Here is a 24,079-nt window from a genome sequence, read left to right as displayed (position 1 = left end):
AATAAAAGGTATGCCAAGCAGATTCATTTCTACTGAGGTGTGATACTAAAGGGCACGTTTTGAGAATTACACCGGATAAGAATGTTTCTCTGATGTAAGATCATTTGCAATGAGGAGGTGAATTTGGAGAAGACACTCTTACCGTCACAGGAGGGATTATAAAGACAGGGAGGATTGTCAGAAGGAAAGACCATCTCGTTTCCGAATCCAATAGCTTTGCCATATAATTGCAACTTGAGACAGACGTTGAAAATACGTTCTCTTTGTCAGTGCTACGTTTTATTTCATCTCACATAGTTCTGGTAAACAGAATGAAGTTCACTAAAACAAAGAAATAAATATATAACTTCCAACTGTTTAATTAAAAACTGATTTCGAACTACTTAGCTCTGTCTCATCGACATAAACCCCAGTTTGAAAATGATTCTTCCTGTGCATTATTTACAATACTGCTTCTTTGAAAACGAAATATGAAACCTCCCTTTATGGGAAAGGAAAAGCTTGTGGGAAACCATTTAAGTTTGCAATTTGTCTGACTGTCATTTATTGAATGTTAACTTACCACTAATTGACTTCTTTAATGGCAGACCGCCTCCGTGGTCTAGTGGTAGAGCGTCCGCCCGATGAGCGGAAGGCCGCGTCATACCAAAAGACGTTAAAAGATTGTACTTGTTGTTACCCTGTCTGGCGCTCGGCATTAAGGGGCTAAAACAAGGACTGGTCGGCTCGGAGTCAGTATACTGTGTCTGAGTGGGGTATTCATGTTAAACTGCGGCATGGTATCTAGCACTAGAGAGCTAGCACTATAAATCGGCATCAGTCCGGACTAGTACAAGCAGCCACATACATACATACATACACGTGCATGCACGTCGCTATATAAGTGCAATAATCTTGGACGCGACGTTAAACCCCATTTCACCTCACCTTTAATGGCGGGCAACGGATGACATTGTCTTCTCCTTACGTAATGACAAAGTAAAGATGACAACCTCTCTGAGATAGCATACACAACAAAGTGTTCTCTTCGAATGTCGATTGTTGATGGGATATCTAAAGAAGAAGAAGAACAGTTACAATGTAAATACGTGCGTTGGTTTGATTGAACGCCACTTTCAAAAGAGTTCCACTTAAATCAGTGCATGCCAGCTTGGTGATGTGGGGAAAGTTGATAGAGAACAAAAAGAAGGAAGGCATTAAGTAATTTAATTTCTTTTACTAGTGATTATGTTCGTTTTGAATCATTCATATCAACAGATATAGAGTTGATACAAATTTGAAATAACGCCCCATATTTTATGGGCACACTATTCAGCTGTACATTAAGCTTGGTGATATCAGTTAACAACCGTATTTTTGAAAATATTGAGTTTTAACAAATAATTGTTTTGACTTCAGCCTGTTTTATTCCAGATGGGCAGAATGAGACTAGTTGTGATAAGTGGTCATCGTTCATTGTTTGATATCGATTTCTTTCTTTTGGATACTGATCGTTGCATTTAAATATGAGCGCTTTAAGATTTTAAGTGCACTTCTACATTTCCGATTGGACAAAAAATATATATTTGAAATATCGTTAAACTAATCTAACATCTTCTTTAATCATTTGTCTCTATATATGGAGGGTGGGGGAGGGGAGGGGAGGGGTGGGGGTGGTCTTGTCTTCAAAGCACGTATCTATGAATGGATGACGGAATGCGGTAGCCAGAGTTGGGATGAGGCTTTCGCAATGTAAAATGCTGTCTTCGCAGTCCCAGTTGAATAACAGGGCAACTTTCCCAGCAAAGAAGACATTTCCCACAGGAGCTCACATTTGAATGCTAATATTTGCATGCTGCAAAAGCATCCCATGTACCAAGGGTTGATCATCCACTTGGTGATGAATAAATCTCCCGGATCTACAACGTTCGTATAGGCACGCCGGAGGATCACCATCATCTCGACGCCTGTGATTTCTGCATTAGTCAGTCAGCTTAAATGGAAGACACGTTTCATAAGTTTTCAAAACTGAACGTTTTGTTTTGCTTTCGTTGTTCTTTCATTTGGCTTTTAAAACACATAGATCTAAGAAACTACAATTCTTTTCCAAGCCATTGTGATATGATGATGTATGTTGTCGAGTCTCAAAGTAATTTTCCACTCAACTCCTATGTTAGGATGCCAGTATGTCATACTTTATTTTCCAGGGATTTGTATCTAGACTTAAAAAAGTTCCAAAATCTGGTGTAGCCTAGTAGTTAAGGCGTTTTCTCGTCACGCCGAAGATCCGGGTTACATTCCCCGCAAGGGTACAATGTGTGAGGCCCAATGCTCGTGTTTCCCACCGTGATAACGCTGGAATATTGCGAAAAGCGGCGTAAAACCACACTCACACACTCATTGTTACATCCTTGCGATGAGAAAATATATATTCCTTAAATTATGTCTTTTATTCTCACTACATACCCCTGTTGAAAAGTTATTTAAAAAAAATAAACGTTTTCATTTCTCAGATGTGCTTATGTAATATAAAGTTGTGGACTGGAGAGTACGTCCGGACAATTCTCAAATGTTTTGAACACGCTAAAGTAACATTGCGCCATGTAAAATTAAGATTCAAAACGCTAATTAGATATTAAAAAAAACATTTAGAAGGAAGTAAACTAATTAACAAGGCCTATTGGCTAATCTAAACATAGATAAACTAATTACAACTCATACGCTATTCTAATCACAGGGAACTCCCAACAGCCCCCCAGCAAGTACGTGTATGGTAATACATGTTATTGATGTGAACATGGCGTGAAAAACCGCCCCGCATCTTTTAGCTGACTTGGGAATTAGAAGTCGCTAAGGGATCAGCCAACGAGCCAATGGAATCTACTTTTTGAAAAAAATACATTTAAATGACGGAACATGTCAGGACATATTGCATTTTGTGGCTTTACCTTGCATTTACAATTGCAACACAGAAATCCATTATATCATACCATTCTCAGCCAAACACATAGGTCGCATTTTTTTGTTTTCATTTCACCTTCAAACGTACATAAGTAAATCTTACAAACCATTTTGGAATTTCCCAACGGCCAATGATTTCTTGAGGGTAAAACCTTCAAAGTAGAATGGACTTTCAAAAGAAAGCGAAAGAAAACTGGGCATGTTAAACGACAACACAAAGATCGAAAACTTTTCTGAAAGCAAAAAACAAAACGTAGAAACGCTTTGTTGAGACACAATCAAGCTATGCCTGGTTGTGTTTGATCAAATGGTGTCGGTCGTATATTGTGTTTTTCTGTATTTCATGTACGTATGATTAGTTTAGTGTTCCGCCGTCATTCCATTACATAACCAAGTCCTCAGTTGCGAACCTCCTGGGAAGTCCAAAGATTAATAGTACCGAGTTCCCTTAGCATGTGAAGACAAATTATTGTGAGATGTTTCAAATGACAAACCATATGTGGATTGTTGACGATCTGGGAGTGAGTAAGTGAGTATGGTTTCTTGTGGCTAAGAACAGTATGTCACATTTATCACGGCAGACAGGTCAATGTCGAAGGGAAGCCAATCGTCACATGTCGTTGAAACTGTCAATAAACGAAAGCTCATAATCGAGGTTAATTGTGGGCCCTCGGATCCGTCTAAAACGAGGATCCATGGTAAAGTGTACAGGGAATTATATGTGCACAGAAACGGTTGATGTTACGATGTTGGTGCATATTAATTAATCAGGCTATATCTTGTCACGATGTCTTTTGACTTGAGAAGGACATTACATTCTAATGAGAAAATATTTATTTTTAATCAGAATATGCACAACGACCCTGGTAGAAAAACTACAAATCAATTCAAATGCTACTCCTCGCACCTTTAAATCTACGATGTGACGGACTAATAAATAAAACCAAAAACATCACCAAGCATCAAAGCTTAGGATTATCAAACAAAACTGCTAGTGCACACAAATGTATCCATACAGATGTTGATTTGTGTGTCTGGTTCGCGTCACCTTCGCGTCACATCAAACTGATACATTGCCACGTGCTGCTAGCTTAAGGACGCGAGCTGGAAATTGGGAACTAATTACATGCAAAATGAAACCCATCCCTAGAAACAGTCCTGCTTTTGAAGTCTTATGCGAGGTTGATGCGAGATGGGAGGAGGGTATAATCCTTGCGATATGGGCGGACTAAAGGCGTCATGATATTGGCAATCGTTAAAAATCGCGTTAAGCTACCAGCAGGTTTCAGAGGGATCTGCCACCAATAAAAGGTATGCCAAGCAGATTCATTTCTACTGAGGTGTGATACTAAAGGGCACGTTTTGAGAATTACACCGGATAAGAATGTTTCTCTGATGTAAGATCATTTGCAATGAGGAAGTGGATTGGGAGATAACACTCTTACCGTCACAGGAGGGATTATGACGACAGGGAGGATTGTTAGAAAGAAGAAACCATCTCGTTTCCGAATCCCATAGCTTTGCCATATAATTGCAACTTGAGACAGAAGTTGAATATACGTTCTCTTTGTCCGAGCTACGTTTTATTTCATCTGACACACGTCTGTTATACAGAGACAAATTCACTCACACAAGGAAATAAACTAACTACTTTCGACCCAATACAAACTGATTTATCAAAATCTGATATAGAACTTCTCAGCTTAGTCTCAGCGACATAATCCCCAGTTTCAAAGAAGAGTTTCCTGTGCATTACTCAAAACATTGCTCCTTAGAAACCAAAATATGAAAACTCCCTTCATGGGAAAGAAAAGGCTTGTGGGAAACCATTTGACTACGCATTCATTTATTGAATGTCAACTCTATCGCTAATGGCCATCCTTAATGGCAGACGACATATGGTGTCGTCTGCGGAATGGCGGGCAACGGATGGCAACATTGTCTCCTTCCGCAGCCTGCTTGTCTTCTCCTTGTATAATGACAAAGTCAAGATGACAACAACCCATCATGTGTCAACACATGCCTGAATTGGATCAAATACGCATATATTTTATCACGCTCTGATATAACATACACTACACAGAGCTCTTCTTGAGGGGTTATCGCTGAGGAATGTTGGAGTGGTACTGATGGCGTAATGCATCTTGATGGATTATCCAAAGAAAGAAGAACAGTAACAATGTATATGCGTGCGTGGGTTTGATTTCACACAACTTTCAACAGTGTTTCAGTCCTTTCAGCTTTATGATGTGTGGAAGCCGGAACTTGATATGAACTGATAATTTGGAGGTCCTCAAGGGGTTTGACGCTAACAAACATTATTTGGACGGATATTGGATTCGAACCCACTGTCATAGATGTGTGGAACGTCTTAGGGACGGAGCTATGTATAGCGAATTGCGGCGCCGTTGTCGACTTGACCACCCAGGTGACATTTAAGAATAGTTCATGCCAAAGAAGACAATGAATGTTATAAGATCTCACGTGAACATGTATCACGTTATTATTCACTCTCATCTTATGAAAGTTATTTCAAATGACAAATTGTCATTTTACGATATCAAGTACCCTATTACGTGCAAATATTATGCATGTAAGTTGGAAGAAGAAAAAAAAGTAAGGCATTCAGTAGTTTAATTTCTTACACTATTGTGTAGGTCGTTTTTCAATAATTCATATCAATAAACGGTAAGGTAAAAGATGTACAGGTTTTGGATGTCTGTTAATGGTTGATGAAATAGGGCACCAGCAGCTAGGATGAAACGTATGCAGACACTTCATTTGCAGTGTAAATTCCGCTCCTCGCAGCCCCGGTTGAATAACAAGAGAACTCACTATCAAAAGCTTCCCCTGCAAAGAAGACGTTTCTCACCGGAGCTCTTATAGCTTCAAAGATGTCCGACCTGAATGCCGATGCTTTCATGTTGCAAAAGCTTCCCATGTACAATGGGTTATTCTTCCAGTTGGTGATGAATACATCTTCCGGATCGACAACGTTCGTGTAGACGCGCCGGAGGATCGCCATCACCTCACCAGTGATTTCTGCATCAGTCAGTTCGGACACTCTGTCTGCATCTTCCCCTTGTGTGACCATCTTGAGAATATTGGTTCCAGGGGGAAATAGTCCGTCAACCTCTAGGTTCTGCCAGACTGGAAACACACCTCTTCTGTCATCAGCGTACAGGATATATTCAGTGTTATCCCAGAACCTAGATGAGGTGTTAGGGAATTTGAGATACACACTAACATAGTTTTCGAACCGGACCCGGAACAGATTGTCGATCTTCCAGTCTGGGAGTGGTGGGTTGAAAATCACAGAACCGCTTTGCAGGACACCAATACTGAAAGTTACAATGACTACGTTGGCCGTGAAGACCTTTCCGCTCTGGGTAGTAACTGCCACTCTAGTGTCGCTGTAGTTTATACTTGTGACGACTTCATTCAGATGTAGCCGTTGATCATTTGGTGTCAATGCATCAACAGCATATGTCTTCAGAATATACTCATAACCTCTTTCGTCTATAATGTAGTACATATCGTTGACAGCATCTTCAGTCATACCAACACCATAACAGGAAGTCACTTCGGGGGATCCTCCATACTCAAAGTCATAGTCAAATATCTCCACAACGTTTTCAACAGGCGTTTTAGGGGACCACCCTCCAATATCTAGGCAGGTTCGTACAGACATGTCCCCCCATTTCTTGTTTTTAACACATTTGAAGATCTCGGATACGGTCCTTTTTGCTGCTTCCAATTTGATCCATGCGTCTTCTCCTTCTGTGTCCGTGACATTAGCACCGTGAACGTTTCTGATTAAAACACTGCCACGATCTGATGCTTTACCTGATACGTTGTACTTCTGGACAACATCCCATAGAGGGGTGCCTTCTTTTCCTATCACCCAGTTCGCTCCTTCTTCAACAGTCTTGCCGCCAAATGTCACAGATTTGACCCTCCCGCCAATTCTATTCGAACCTTCAAGTATCCTATAGTCAGGGATGTTTCTTTCGCCCAGAGTCTTTGCTGCCGCCAAACCTGATGCCCCTGCTCCAAGTATCAGTACCTGACTATGCCCTGCTCAACAATCACACTGTGCATATAGTTATGTAATTTAGCAACAACGTGTATATACCGCGTTTCTTAATGTGATGTGTAAAATGTACAACAAAAATTATATGGAAAGAAATTATGCAAACATAACTATGGAATACTGTAAGGGACATTCTCGCGATCTCGCATTCTCGCGATCTCGACCTTTGGAAACGAGGTAAATATGCCCAAAACACGAGAATGCGAGATCGCGAGAACGCGAGATTTAACCAAAATCTCGCGTTCTCGTGTTTTTGGTACATAGCACTTTTTGTCAAAAGTCGACAACGCGAGAGTGCGACATTTGGACATGATGCAAAATCTCGCAATCTCGCAATCTCGACTTCTCAAATTAGGCCACAAAAACACGAAATCGCGAGAACGCGATAATGCGACATTTCATTTTCTCGCGATCTCGCGTTTTAGACGCTGTCCGTGCGCATGCGTAATATCATAAGTCAAGGCGCATGCGCACGTTAGTAGTCCTTTGGTCATGCTTCTTTCATGCTCTTCATTCTCCAAGTAGCATTTAGCAAAATTATGACTTGAGCTTGAAAATGTTATGTAATTTACAAACAAAAAGTCCTATGTGGAATAGAGTAGAGTCCTCTCCCGTTGTGACATTTTCCTATGTGCTTTATACTAAAACCCTCAACATGCTCAATATAATTGAACAAAAGAAATTGTGTACATGAATGTCCAATGATAGTGAAAACATTAATGTGTCCGAAAGCTGGAAACAAATTTAAACTATCACCGTCAGTGAGTGAGTGAGTAATATTGCTGAAAGCCGCATGAGCAGTATTGCAGCTATTCGCGGCTACACTGTCAGTTACAGAAATAATCATAAGCGAGTGAGTTTCTCCATGAGGCAATATTATACACGGCTAGCATATTCATGAAAGGCAAAATTATCACAGACTAATTTGAAATACGAAATGAATTATCATATTTTCATCCGCTCCAACCTGTCTAAAAAACATCCCGCTTTACATTATTTTATAGCTGAAATGGATAAAATTATCATTAAACCGCCCGCATGTTATCATAAATGAGCGGGCCACTGTTAAAGAAATAAACGACGAGTAGGGGTACAATACAACACTGCAGGGAGAATAAACCATGAGGGGCGAGTGTTTAATTGTACAATAAACAACAACCACGAGTCGTTTAATGATTATATGAGATATCAACATTATGTACAGCCTCTTTAAGGATGTTGATAAAATGTACAAGGTTTAAAAATATTTACCCCTATTTAAGGTGGGTATTTCTCGCATTTGCTCACACAACCCTCAGGTCGATTACACGTACCTTTTCTCCCAATACCGATTGTCATATTGTAACCAGCATTTGTGATGGAAAATACAATTTCAAACATAGGCTACGGGTGTGAGTGTTTATTTACCGAGTAGATAATGACATCCTGTAATGTACAAAACAATAACATTATAAAAACAATAGTACATAGGTTTCGCACACATACATATTCATACAATACAAAGCTACCATTCATTTCATATAAACATACGTCTATATTCTGTACATGAACATGAACTTAATAATCAATGATATACAAAATCATTATCTTAACCCTATAATAAACAAATAATTCATCAAGGGCGATAACTCGATCCCGACATCCCGTCATATAGCTGGAATATTGCTGAGTTCGGCTGTAAATGCAGAAATGGTGTTTTTCATCTGTTTCAAGAGTTTTGTTTAAAGTTCATTTCTATATTTTGGTAATGGTTTAAGTTTCATATATTTTTTAAATACAAAGTTTTTTCTTAGTTAAATATTTGGTCTTCATTTGAACCTCCTCACTTTGGATTAGTGGATAAAGTGTTTCGTCCTAATATGTCACATGACCTTTGAAACCTAGAGATTGTGAGTTCAAATCCCCATTTCTCAATAAACCTTTGCAGATATATTAAAAACTTGTTTACAGCCTCAATTTCATTTCAAGTCACATGATCCAAAAAGCACATGTTCCCCACACAATCAGTCAAATCTCCATCTTGTTAGGATCACGGTTACATTCTCCAAAGTATAAAGCAACACAAATGTAAGTAAATTTTTCATTGCCAAAGTTAATATTATTTTATCTCTCAAGTGTTCAATGCATTTATAACTTCAATTCAGTAACCATTTGGCAGTTGTAAGCAATTTTTAGTATTTTGTCAGAAAGTTGTTTCTTATTCTTTTAAATTAGTAACATTGACTATTTAATTGGTTCAGCCTAAAGTAAGGATTGTATTTTCTTTCTATTTTAGTTTTCTGAACCTCACCCACCAAAGCATTCAACGTAAACAAATGTACACAAAGATAGTCGTCGTATAACGAGACTGAAATTGCCTTATTATAATGCCTTAGAATGTAAACATAGTTTGAAGTTGTATTTTTAAGTCGTCTTTACCGTTCAACGTAAGCTCTTCAATTCAACTCATTCACCAACGATTATGTCTGAATGGATATTGTTCAACGTTTGTACTGAACATTGTGATTAACGCTTAACATCATGTAATAAAAATCCATGTGGGTGTGAGTGTCAGAAGTGTGTGTTTGTTGCATCTACAGCGGCGTTAACAACAAACAAACCAACAAATCTTTCTGAAAAATACCATAAGGCATCCATGTTGGTTATTTGACTCTTCGTTGTCAGACAATATTTGTCAAATTCAGTCAGTTCACAGGCAAGAAACGGAGCGTGATCTTGACTATGTTATGTTACTTGTTATATGTGTACAAATCAACATATATGTTTCTGTATAATCAAAAGACTTGGAAATTTTGCATTGTGACATTGTCAAAAGTCACGTGATTTCTGAGCAGCCATTTTGAAAAAACTGCATTAATTTGCAAAGCAGAAATTTCTATGAACGTTGTGGTTCATCTCGACGTTTTGATGTCAAAATACACGAGCGTGAGATTTTATTCATCATCCAACATCATTCTTCCAACTTTTTCAGTTTGTAGACAGTAATAAGCACTGTCTTAAGTGTAAAAAGTACTGCTTACAGCTTCAGTGGCAGAGCCATTAGTGATGTCATGTGATTGTGACGTCATGGTAACCAATGCCATCACAATGGTTCGCAAAGCATTGTGATGTAATTTCATTGCAGCCACATCTGCAGTGTAGATATCGGTTGATCTCACCCAAGCGATATCTCCTGTGGGAGCCAGTTTTTGATGATAAATAGAGAATCTCACCCCAGTGTCTTTTGATATCAAATATATCAACACGAGTTGATAAAAGTGGAAAAATTCCGAGGCTTGCCGAGGATTTTTGCCACTTTTATCAACGAGTGTTGATATATTTGATATCAAAAGACACGAGGGTGAGATTTTATTTATCATCCAACATCATTCGTTCAACTTTTTAATTTGGAGACAGTAATTAGCAGTGTCTTCAGTGTAAAAAGTACTGCTAACAGCTTCAGTAGCAGAGCCACTAGTGATGTCATTTGATTGTGACGTCATGGTAACCAGTGACGTCACAATGGTCTGCAAAGCATTGTGATGTAATTTCATTGCAGCGACATCTACAATGTAGATATCGCTTGATCTCTTCAAAGCGATATCTCCTCTGGGAGCCAGTTTTGGATGATAAATAGAGAATCTCACCCGAGTGTCTTTTGATATCAAATATATCAACACGAGTTGATAAAAGTGAAAAATTCCGAGGCTTGCCGAGGATTTTTGCCACTTTTATCAACGAGTGTTGATATATTTGATATCAAAAGACACGAGAGTGAGATTTTATTTATTATCCAACATCATTCTTTCAACTTTTTCAATTTGTAGACAGTAATTAGCAGTGTCTTCAGTGTAAAAAGTACTGCAAACAGCTTCAGTAGCAGAGCCATTAGTGATGTCATTTGATTGTGACGTCATGGTAACCAATGACGTCACAATGGTCCGCAAAGCATTGTGATGTAATTTCATTGCAGCGATATCTACAATGTAGATATCGCTTGATCTCATCCAAGCGATATCTCCTGTGGGAGCCAGTTTTGGATGATAAATAGAGAATCTCACCCCAGTGTCTTTTGATATCAAATATATCAACACGAGTTGATAAAAGTGGAAAAATTCCGAGGCTTGCCGAGGATTTTTGCCACTTTTATCAACGAGTGTTGATATATTTGATATCAAAAGACACGAGGGTGAGATTTTATTTATCATCCAACATCATTCGTTCAACTTTTTAATTTGGAGACAGTAATTAGCAGTGTCTTCAGTGTAAAAAGTACTGCTAACAGCTTCAGTAGCAGAGCCACTAGTGATGTCATTTGATTGTGACGTCATGGTAACCAGTGACGTCACAATGGTCTGCAAAGCATTGTGATGTAATTTCATTGCAGCGACATCTACAATGTAGATATCGCTTGATCTCTTCAAAGCGATATCTCCTCTGGGAGCCAGTTTTGGATGATAAATAGAGAATCTCACCCGAGTGTCTTTTGATATCAAATATATCAACACGAGTTGATAAAAGTGAAAAATTCCGAGGCTTGCCGAGGATTTTTGCCACTTTTATCAACGAGTGTTGATATATTTGATATCAAAAGACACGAGAGTGAGATTTTATTTATTATCCAACATCATTCTTTCAACTTTTTCAATTTGTAGACAGTAATTAGCAGTGTCTTCAGTGTAAAAAGTACTGCAAACAGCTTCAGTAGCAGAGCCATTAGTGATGTCATTTGATTGTGACGTCATGGTAACCAATGACGTCACAATGGTCCGCAAAGCATTGTGATGTAATTTCATTGCAGCGATATCTACAATGTAGATATCGCTTGATCTCATCCAAGCGATATCTCCTGTGGGAGCCAGTTTTGGATGATAAAACTTGATAATGTCCTCATATTGCTTAACGACGGGCCATTACCGCGCCCTTTGTTAGATGACGTCATATGACGTTCAATAGTGACGTCATCTGGTTTGTTCTATGTCGTTTTCATATTTGTAAACGTGGGTCAGTGACATTCGTTGTTCGTTGATTGCAGTAAATGTTTCAAAACCGATATTGTATATTTTAATTTGATAACAAATGCTATCCGTTTGAGCTATAATCACGCTAACGCTATTTTTTAGGGCAATATCATTTGCAGAAGGCCTCGGTCTTTTCAACTGCTCTCCTTCGTGGGGCAGTTAACGGAAGGCCTCGGGATTCTGAAGAAAAATAGAGGTTACCCTTATACTATTGCCTCCAAGTTCCTGGAACTATATATATACTCACAAGCAAAAGAAACGAAAGTGGTTTTAAGCAAATAGGTAACAAACATGGAACCATAAATTGATACAGGTTTTAGCATGTAGTGAAGCCTGCTGGTGTTATCAATATTTGTTGTTGCATTTTGGAAGCCCCGAGTAAAAACGCAACATAGAAAACGAATAGCCAAAACACACCATTTCAATGAATATGTGGATATCTTGCACCCATTTCTCGCGAAATCGAAAATGCACGAACTGTCACGAACTGTAGTGGGTATAAAACTGTGGCCGATTCTTGGACCTACCACTCCTTGGTCAACAATGCGACGCCTAACTCAAATTCAGAGAAACCAGGCTATCGGACGTTTGGAAGCTGGAGACTCTGTCCAAGATGTTGCCCGTCATTTCAACGTTAACCACAATTTACCGTCTCCTGCATCGATACAATGCAACAGTCCACAGTCCACAGATGACCTTCCTCGGAGCGGTCGTCCTAGGGTCACCACACCTCGACAAGATCGGCAGATTACCCGTCAACACCAGCGACATCCGTTCCTAACTGCAAGTGAAACTGCTCGAGAGACCATAGGAACACAATAATCGACACATTAGCCGGGACACTGTGATCCGATGTCTCCGTTCCAACAACCTCAGATGTCGCCGACCAGCACGTCGTCCTGTTCTCCAACCACGGCATCGACAAGCACGACTTCAGTGGGCACAGGGTCATCACAATTGGCGTCATCGTGAGTGGAGGCGTGTCATCTTCTCTGATGAAAGTCGCTTTTGTGTCTCCCATGCAGACGGAAGAGTCAGAATTTGGCGGCGTCAAGGTGATCGTTTCGCTGACAGAAACGTTGTGGAAAGGGATCCATGGGTGGACCTGGCGTTATGATATGGGCAGGGATTGGACTTAATGCGAGACTTGGACTTATGTGCTTTCTGAATGTTGGTCAAGGTCGGGGACACGGCGTCACTGCTCAGCGGTATATCGACCAAGTGATCAGACCCCACGTTGTTCCATTTTTTTGCACATCAACAACAGCAGGACAACGCTCGTCCCCATGTTGCCAGAGCTACCATGGCCTTTCTGCAACAACACAACATTCGTGTTCTACCGTGGCCAGCCCTCAGTCCTGATCTGAACCCCATCGAACACATTTGGGATGAGGTTCAAAGGCCTCTGCACAATGTGCGCCCAGTCCCTACAACTGCCGATGAACTACGCACAGTTGCTCTGGATGTATAAAATAAATAACATGTATACTGCATACTCGACATGCGTTTATTTTGCGTGTGAGTATACTTATACATATCGCTAAAATGTATGTGCCTTCTTTCTTTAATGGATGAAATACTCCAAACACGTAGCCCTACTGAACATGCACCATGCATGTGAATTGCACCCTTCGACAGTAATCAATCAAACTCTAACTATTAATATATTGCGGCCTTGCTATCTACATGCTTGGCAAGTGCGTGATTTTGGCTTATGGACACAAAAGCACGAGAACGCGAGATTGCGACATTGGTCAAGTGACGCGATCTCGCGTTTTGCGTTTTTGTGCTAATTGCCTATACAGTTAAATATGTAACTATTTTCAAAAACACAAGAACGCGAGAACGCGACATTGGTCAAGTGTCGCGATCTCGCGTTCGTGTGTTTTTGTTCTTATTGCCTATACAGTTATATATGTAACTATTTTCAAAAACGCGAGAACGCGAGATCGCGACACTTGGCTTATGTCGTGATCTCGCCATGTCGCGTTTTTCTGCCAATTACCCATACAGTCATCGTTGTGTACAGTTGCGTCCCTTGGATGTGCCAGAAACCTACAATGGTAGGTTTCCTCCCATTTTAAAGGGGCACTGATCTACAGCAATGCCCCGAGACTGGTTGTTGCCTTTGTTATTGTTTTCCCCCGTGAGAATCCGGATGATATAGCAGAAATCGAAACCCGTGCTGCGCCATTCGTAAGCGCATGTATCGCTTTTATTGATAGTATTTCATTGTGGGTATATTGTTTAGCTAAAACGTATAAAGTTTCACTTAGGCAATTTTTTAAACGCCTAAATATTCAGTTATTTAACAAATTGACTAAAAATCGGTCCATTTATGTTATGGTTATTGCGAATTCCAAACATTTTTATGTTTTAATTTCATCACCCAGTGACTGAAAATGTTAGGATTAAAAGAAAACAAAATTCAAAGTACGTTTCTATAGTTTTGGCTTCTAATACTAGCGGGGCGGTCGGGTAGTCTAGTGGTTATTGCTGGAATATTGCTGAAAGCGGGGTAAAATCAAACACACTCACTCACTCTAATATTAGGATACATAGTCTAGTGATGGGGTTTTAAGACTTTTTGAACCTCTTAAAAATTGTTAGTCAATCTGGACTTGGATTCAGTCAATTTGTATATTACTGAACTATTTAGACATTTTATAAACTGCCTGAGTGAATGACATTGAACACATTGATGAGTGTAACATATACACGCCAACAGAAAAAAGAACAAAAATGATTCTGTCCAATGCAACAGCAAATGAATGAAAACAAAATGCAAATATCATAATTACGACCCACCGAAGTTTATGTATAAATTTGGGCAGCTTCCTTGTTCGAGGAATGTATCCGTGAATATTTCCATATAGGAACAATATCCCATACGTCTGGAGCTGTACAAATAAACTTATTCGACGTCACGTGCACGTGGCTCTGTTACAATCAAATATTTTAAAATATATGTATAGCGTTCCTGGATATTATAACAGGTGTTCGTTTCTCAATTGATCACTAAGTTTGTTTCAAATGTTTCACAAAGGTGTCAAGTCTCATCGGTCAGCTAAGATAGCACATGTGACAATTATGTTCATGATGTCCGTGGTTCTTTAAAAATATCCATGGAGTTAGAAAGCAATGAACAATCAATAAACGTATCATCGGCTAATCTTTTGAACCAAGTATGTTGTTTTTACATCGGCACTTCACGCCGTGATATGAGTGTATTCCGTCTGCTTTAGTAAACTTACACATGTAAACACTTACTTTTGACAAATCCACTGTGCAAGATAACAGTGATTAATCAATGAACGTATTTTCTGTGGAACTTTTGATGGCGAGGAATGATCCGTTTAAAAAAAAAGTAAATGAACTGATCACTCCTCTTGCTGGGCTGCCACGTGAATATTACATAACATACATTTCACCTCACTTCAAACCTGAATTCAGATGAAATAATTACCCCAGATACAAGACATGCTAAATGGGAACCTTTGTCAGGTAATCTGAGTGGTGCTACCCTTTACTTTACCTGTAACAGGTTCAATAACTGAGCTTCAAGTGAATGGCAACAAAGACACAGGTGTATGGTTATGCCAGAAACGTGGATGACAACAAGCGATAGCAATCATATTAACCGCGCAATCCAAAATCCGAAAATGCTTTCACTGCTGGGATACCATTTTTTAAACTATTAAACTATAACCATCTGGGGTATTTCCAAATAACGACATCCGAGGGGCTTCCATCGTTCTTTTTGTCCGTTTGTTTAGGCTGAAGAAATTAATTAACATGCGCCCTTTGTCTGAGATTCATAGATTACAGGTAACCAATCAGTGTTCTTGAAGACGGTAGCCCAGTCTCTTGTCACGCTCAGTTGCGCCAGCGAGCAAATTGACTCACGGCAGATAGTGAGCCCCAGCTGGCAGTGTCACACAGCCGAGAAGAAGATTAGTGCCCCTTTAAACCGACAAGCCGGTATATAACTGAAATATAAATACTGTTCAAAGCAGTGTTAAGCCAAACTCACTCACTTATTCAGAGCCATACCGGTCCATCAGGCTGGATATTGGGGGTACTTTTCAAGTATAAGCATGCCTGTCATTTGGATGTTAAGGCCACAATAAATTAATAGTTAGTTTGATTGATTTTTTAAAAACATGGGAGACATTTTATTTTTAACGTTTTATTTTGTTCTTATCGACCTACTTTAGGCATATGTGTACAATTGCTGTCGACGGGTGCGATTCACATGCATCATGTGTGTTCAGTAGGGCTACGTGTACGAAGTATTTTATCAGATAGGAACGTAGGAAAGTAGGAACACTCATATTAACGATACTTCTATTTCTAGGAATTTGAGGGCATTAGAATACTGTAAGACAGGATGTTTTGTTGTAAATTACATAGCATTTTCAAGTTCAAGTCATAATTTTGCTAAATGCTACATGGAGAATGAAGAGCATAAAAGAAGCATGACCAAAGAACTTAGTGCGCATACGCCTTGACCTATGATATTACGCATGCGCACGGACAGCGTCTAAAACGCGAGATCGCGAGATCGCGAGATCGCGAGAAAATGAAATGTCGCATCCTCGCGTTCTCGCGATTTCGTGTTTTTGTGGCCTAATTTGAGAAGTCGAGATTGCGAGATTGCGAGATTTTGCATCATGTCCAAATGTCGCATTCTCGCATTGTCGACTTTTGACAAAAAGTGCTTTGTACCAAAAACACGAGAACGCGAGATTTGGGCCAAATCTCGCGTTCTCGTGTTTTGGGCATATTTATCTCGTTTCCAAAGGTCGAGATCGCGAGAATGCGAGATCGCGAGAATGTCCCTTACAGTATTCCATACATAACACACTACTATTTACTGAATGATGTAATATGATGATGAAGATGGTCATACGAGCATCTCGCAACTTACTTGTGTCCGTTCCACACTGACTTTGTTGAAATTCAATTGAGTCCAAAAAGGTAATCAAAAGCACCGTTATTGTTGTTGCCTTGAAAGCGTTTAACCACTGCATCTTGCAAACAGATAATGAAACATTTAAACATGTTTTATTGCAGCTGATTAATCAATTGATAAGGGAATAATGTATTATTCCCTTGATGCTATACTTAATATTTCACATTATTGAATCTATGTTTGTGTCAAAGGGGAAACCAGAACAATACTTTTGTTTAAAGCTCCTCTTTTGCCAAAATACGTAATTACGTCAAGGTTTCCAAAGTTCCACTGAAATGTTATCTCTTTGTCTGCTTGATATATTCAGCAATCTGTCGTCGTATCGTAATTATAATGAATGCGAGCACACATGAAACCCCGTTAAACCGTTACAATTGAATCTGGAATAATACATGCCGAGACCACCAACTAAAGGGGAAAAAAATGACTAGGCTTCATTGTATTCAGTTGGACAATGAATATATTGAGAACTATTCAACTATTAACATACAAGTTACCTATCAAGAACAAAGCTGGCTGACTATTAACTAAGTCCAGCATTACTGCTAGCAATGAATCTACACATATTGACGACATGATATATTTTACTTTACGATGTTGTTGATACTTGTACTAGATTTCTTATTTATCAAACGGTTATCAAGATGTTGATCAGGAATAATTAATTTCATATTTTGGTGATCGAAATTACTACAACCTACATCAGTGATTACAACCTTCATAAGTGATACCTATAGTGGCATAGTGCGCATTGAAAACATTACTAATCGTTATTTGAAGATTTAAAATACATTAAACAATAACTTAACAATGAACCAACGCATGTGGTTGAAAATATACAATGTTCAAGAAATCTAAGACAATAATCATGAAATACATTCAACATATTTGAAAACAACAATTAAAACAATCTGAGACAATAATCATAATACACACTCAACATGAATGAAAACAACCATTGAACAGCGCATGAAAATGTCTTACCTTAAAATAGAATAGAAGAATTGAGAATAAATGATGACATCAGAGCTGCTAGCATTCCAATATTTATTCAGGTGCAGTGCTTTTGACTGTAAAGATACGTGAGTTAATTTTATAAATTTTGAATATTATTTTTATATTTTGATATGAATTATTAAGCAAGTTTGCGCACTATAACGATACCACCAGTTGTCAACGCGTATGTTGACGGGGAAATTAGCTCAGATTGAAGCCGAAGAATACGTTGAGTCCAAACTTCTTTAGTCGGCAATAAAACAAAATACAATTACTGATAGAAATATGTCGAGCGGAGATTCCAACTCAACAAGTACAAGTGAGGTCCAGCAAGCAGGCGTATCCTACTCGCGGCTGTACATCCAGGTGCTGTCGGAATACCAGACTAGCTAACAGTAAAGATGTAAACATGTATATACACTATTGGACAAAAATAGACAGACAAAGAGACAATGGCGTTGCCCTGGACATGCGGCTTATGGATGCGATTACAGACATTATGTCATAATGTGAAATGCCGTGTTAGACAATGGTTCAACTGACCGCTGTTACGCATGGATTACATCAGGTTAAATAGTCCAGATTTCCTAAACGATATGTTCTCAACACTGTACAAAAGGGATGTTGTTCAGGAGCTACAATCCCAGAACACGCACTCATCCACTGCACACACTACCTAACACATCGAACCTCATTACAAACCACCCTCAATCTAAACAAGGCTCTAACTCTAGAAGCAATCCTAAACCCACAAAATAAACTAGAAAACTTCAAGGCCTTAGGCGTATTCTTAATAAAAACGGAACTAATAAAACGCATCTAAAAACACAATAACCTACTAAATCAAAATCACATAAACAAACAAACATCCACCATACCCAGCTCCCTTAGTTCTCCTCCCCAATCCCATCGGCATCTATTCCAAATCTCAAAATTCCCAAATTCTATATAAGCAACCCCTAAAACCCCCCTCTTGGGTTGCACAGACCACTTTCGCCCTTTCGGAAACACATGAAATGGCCTGGCCGGGCCCGTGTGCGAAATACGCATCAGTCGGAAAGCGCACGTTAAATCTCCAAAGTAAGTAAGTAAGTAAGTAAGTAAGTAAGTAAGGAGCTACAATTATTTAACATTGCGTTGTCCAGAGTGCTGTTAAGTCACTCTGTTACAATTGTCGCCCTCTCGAGAAAGACATGTCCTCATGTCGGGATTAATCGCTAGTATTCAAATGTTCAAATATAAACGTGAAATTGTCAGTTATCATAATATTAAAAAGGATAATTATCCCGAATGCGAACGACCTGTTGCATTCTGGCCCGATGTTCCTGCATGTAGGCCACGTGGGCATCATATGGTGATTCTTCATATGGTTTAGGCCCAGGTACACATTTTTCATTTGTGTCCAGGTATGCTACGGCGACACTGTCAAGTTTAGCCTCAGGGATCCAGGTGTTTTTGTTGTTGGGTAGATTCTGCCATCTGATGAGAAATACGGGTTTGTTGTTCTTGACTCGCCGCTTAAGAACTCTTTCTGTAATTCGGGTAGAGCTGGGTTGGTCAGGTGACGACTGTGTAGTTGTTTTAGATTTCAACACTGACGTTGCAGTTTCTACTTTAGTTGAGGTCTGAGAACCAACACTGGCAAACGAGACCGGGTTCGTCATGGTCCCGATGTTAACTGATGGGGACTTCTCAGATTGACATGACGCATCACTATACGTAGGTGTTGCCTTCTTGTTGATACACTTGGCAACTGTACTGACTGTATGTACGTTTGTGGTGCTCAGCGAGGCGCATTCATCAGCATGAGTTGGGCACATTTTCTCTTCATATAACTGTTATGGCGTTTCCTATCTCGCTCCAATTTGGCCCGGGACTTCATGGTTGACGACTTTATTATGACATTACTCACTGTTACTGCTGGCTGTTTCCTCCATTTAAGGTTCACTTGAAGGGTGTCCATACTTTCTTGGATGGTCCATATACAAACTTCTTAATTACACAAACCTAGGACAACTTGGATAATATCAGAACATCACTAGTACCTACACCAGCAAACACAGATCTTCTATCTCAGACCTTCTGGATAAATAAATGTATGGAGGAAAAACGAGGCTCCATTGTATTCAAAAAGATGGGTGGGGTCGAAAAGTGAACATTTCGTTAGAGTACTGATCACAGAAACAACGGGAAATGTCACACCACACGTCTCAAAGTCAAGTCAGTAGCGGGTATGTCCACCGTGAGCATCAATACATGCCAGAACACGCCTACGGACTGATGACGTCAAACGTCTGATGACGTTGGGAGTGATGCGTTGCCATTCCTCGAGGAGACATCGTTCCAAGTCCTGGACGTTGACTGGAGGCACACGGCGACGTCGGATTTGCCGATCGAGGTGGTCCCATAAGTGCTCGATGGGATTCATGTCCGGTGAACATGCGGGCCATGGCAAAACGTGTACGTTGGCGTTGGCAAGGAAGTTCTGTGTCAATCTTGCTGTGTGTGGCCTTGCATTGTCATATTGGAAAAGGAGTCCACGAGGCTGTTGCTGAATAAAGGGCACCACAACAGGCCGTAGGATGTCATCAAGATAACGCTGTGCATTCAGGTTTCCACGAATTACGACAAGCATCGTTTTGACGTCACCACATATGCCACCCCAAACCATTAACCCTCCACCTCCAAACGGCCGGACCTGTTGCATACAGTTAGGCGCCAAACGTTCACCAAATCGTCGGTATACAAGCTGCCGTCCATCGTTTCTGAAGATGAGGAATCTGCTCTCATCAGAGAACATAACACGTGCCCAGTCCCGCCGTTGCCAACGTCGAACTCGCCTGGCCCAGATCAGTCTGTTGTTCCGGTGTCGAGGCGTCAGGAGCGGTCCGCGGTAGGGATGACGTGGCCGGATACCATACTGCCGTAGTCTCCTGTAGACGGTCTGTCGACTGATCCTGTGTCCCAGTGCTGTAGCCGCCGTGGACGTCGCTGTTACGGTGCGGTTCCTCAGGTGTAATACCCGGATGTAACGATCTTCACGGGGCGTGGTTACTCGTGGTCTTCCACTCCTGGGCCTGTCTGACGTCTGACCTGTCTGACGTAACCGCTGCATCAACCTGGTGATAGTGATGCGTGCGCAGCCCAACCTTCTGGCGACGTCGACGTGTGACGCTCCTTGTTGGACCATTCCAACGGCTCTCTCTCTCTCGATGGCTGTCAAACGTGGCATATCTTGTGTTCTTTTTGTTGCTGTGATATCAACGTGTCTGATCAGCCGTTTTATACAGTTTTTCTGTACGTGCAGAACATGCTAGAGAGGGAAATGTCACTTTCACGAAATTTACGTTTTTTCCCGGAAGTGATCACGTTTTCCCGGTATGTTTTATCGACTATGCTGTGTTTGGGATGTGCAATACGAATTGGCATGTTTTCATACTTGACAATTCACTTAGTAAAAAACAATTTTGAAAATAAGTTGGTATCGTTTCTTTTGGACACTAGTTTACTATAGTCGTCCTTCCCTCTATCTATTGTCATATTGGTTGATTGTCTCCCAGAGGATAAATTCCTTAGATTATCTAAAGGCGTAAAGTATACATTCATAAATTACGCTTTTTGAGTCTCGCTTCATTTAATGATTCAAAGCCAATGTATATTTTCCAGAATTGATGTTTAATTAAATATTTCGCTTATTCGTGTTTCCATAAATATATCGACAGCGGCATATACAGTAAATACACATTACTTGTATTATGTCCAGTTATTTAGAAACATCTTCGTTTTTATAAATGTAAATTATCTTTAACATAAGTCGTTGGTACTGAAGTAGATGATCGCGATTTTTAAGTTCTATACTAATCTTGAAATTAATTTCACGGATGTATTATAGGAGAAGTTCGTTTCAAATGTTTTTAATAATTTACAATTTTTTTTAAAATATTAAACCATTAAGATAAACATGCATTCAAATTCTAAAACTTCTTTCGAAAATGTATGCCAAATGTATACATGTTGTGATTAGAATTATGAAGAGTTGTTCCTGAAGAATTAATGATTTTGTCCTTAGTGCAGATTAATTTGTTGTGTACACATGTATTTTGGCATATTGTTTTATGAAAATAGATACCAATGCTATTGAGCGTCAACTAAAGCAGTAAAAGGAATGTTTTGTTTATGATCATATGATAGTTCCAGATTGATTGGTTGGTTGGTTGGTTGGCTGTTTGGTTGATTGGTTGGATGGTTGAATGGTTGGTTGGTTGGTTGGATGGTTGGATGGTTGGTTGGTTGGTTGGATGGTTGGATGGTTGGATGGTTGGTTGGTTGGTTGGTTGGTTGATTGGTTGGTTGGTTGGTTGGTTGGTTGGATTGTTGATTAATTAATTGATTGGTTGGTTGGTTGGTTGGTTGGTTGGTTGGTTGGTTGGTTGGTTGGCTGGTTGGTTGGTTGGTTGGTTGGTTGGTTGGTTGATTGATTGATTGATTGATTGATTGATTGATTGATTGATTGATTGATTGATTGATTGGATGGTTTGATGATTGATTGATTGATTGGTTGATTGGTTGATTGGTTGATTGATTGATTGGCTGGTTGGTTGGTTGATTGGTTGGCTGTTTGGTTGGATGGTTGGATGGTTGGATGGTTGGTTGGTTGGTTGGCTGGTTGGTTGGTTGGTTGGTTGGTTGGCTGTTTGGTTGGTTGGTTGGATGGTTGGATGGTTGGTTGGCTGGTTGGTCTGATCATACTGTTATTATTTTACGTGATGTTGTTGTTACTCTGTATAATGCCTTAAAGACGATACCTTCAATTAATAGCAAACATCTGATCTTATAAACAGTTAATCAATCAGATATGACACGTTACTAAAACAAGGGAATATATTGATTTACGGTAACGGCGATGTAAATTTAAAATTCCGTGTAATCAGATGAATTTGACACTATTACTATGGATATTACCAGACAGCTTCCTGAACACGGTAAGACAAGTAATATATCAGTTCTACATATATCTGTTCTATCAGCAGGATATTTACATTTAAGTAGTATTCGAGCTTCCTATAGGCGACAAGTGTGTGTCTCTGTTAAGGAGGTTTGCTATAACTCAAACAGCAGATAACACACTACAGCAGGGAAATAGTTTCCCATGATATAATAAACATAACCATAGCGCAACCCCAAAAAGTTAATTCGGAAGTCATCTATTACCAATATTTGTGATAAATACGCATTTATGTGAGTCTTTTAGGAAGTGGGTGGTCCAGGGGTTAAAGCGTTCGATTCCCCACATTACTTGTGTCACCCGCCGTGATATTGCTGGGATATAGCTTAAAGATGAGTAACACCAACACACTCACTCACTATTAGGAACTAGTTGTAAACGTATGATGTGTATGAGTAGTCATTTGTCTTACTGTGTAGAACGTTGTAGAACTGTGTAGACCATTACAGTCAACAGTGAAATACGGTCTACTACCAAACTGCTCCATACAACACCTGGCACATTTCTCCATACTTTAGGATAAAGTTCCAATTACATGCACATAGTATTATACAAACGGTGCAGAAGGATGGTTGGTTGGTTTGTTGTTTTACGCCGCACTCAGCAATATTCCAGCAATGTGACGGCGTTCTGTAAATAATCGAGTCTGGACAAGACAATCCAGTGATTGATATCATGAGCATCGATCCACGCAATTGGGATCGATGACATGCTTCAACCAAGTCAGCGGGCCTGACCACCCGATCCCGTTAGTCGCCTCTTACGACAAGCATAGTCACCTTTTACGGCAAGCAAGGGTTGCTGAAGACCTATTCTACCCCGGATCTTCACGGGTCGGTGCAGAGGGTAATCAATCCCCTACTTTATGCCTGGACCTGCTAACCCCGGTGTTAAAGTCCAAACGGGGTAGGAACTCTGCTAACGGGGCGGACCTATTGTAACGGGGTTAAATTAACCCACAGGGCATCATGACACCTGGGCCCACTTGCACAAAGCGATCTTAGCGCTAAGATGATCGTAACTCCCATTCTTTAGCATAGGCTTACAATAGTCTTAGCGCTAAGATGATC

General features: G+C 39.9%; 1 protein-coding gene across 2 annotated transcripts in view; it reads right to left on the bottom strand.

The window, feature by feature from the left end:
• Nucleotides 1-5,566: 5,566 nt before the first annotated feature.
• Nucleotides 5,567-24,079, bottom strand: part of LOC124126642 (polyamine oxidase 1-like) — a 44,649-nt gene continuing 26,136 nt past the window's right edge. The window contains exons 4-6 of one of the 2 annotated variants that reach the window (XM_046490143.2): nucleotides 17,993-18,078; nucleotides 16,964-17,066; nucleotides 5,567-7,017 (exon numbers count right to left, since the gene is read on the bottom strand). In XM_046490143.2, coding sequence (XP_046346099.2) covers nucleotides 5,693-7,017; nucleotides 16,964-17,066 — 1,428 coding nt within the window. In that variant the 5' untranslated portion in view covers nucleotides 17,993-18,078 and the 3' untranslated portion in view covers nucleotides 5,567-5,692. The remainder of the gene's footprint in view (nucleotides 7,018-16,963; nucleotides 17,067-17,992; nucleotides 18,079-24,079) is intronic. The other variant, XM_048384479.1, reaches the window with a different exon arrangement.

This window comes from Haliotis rufescens, unplaced genomic scaffold (assembly GCF_023055435.1).
Source record: "Haliotis rufescens isolate VD_foot unplaced genomic scaffold, xgHalRufe1.0.p SCAF_5, whole genome shotgun sequence".
Classification (NCBI taxonomy): Eukaryota; Metazoa; Mollusca; class Gastropoda; order Lepetellida; family Haliotidae; genus Haliotis; species Haliotis rufescens.
Note: the sequence above shows the minus strand (reverse complement) of the source record. Positions and strands in the feature narration are given on the sequence as shown.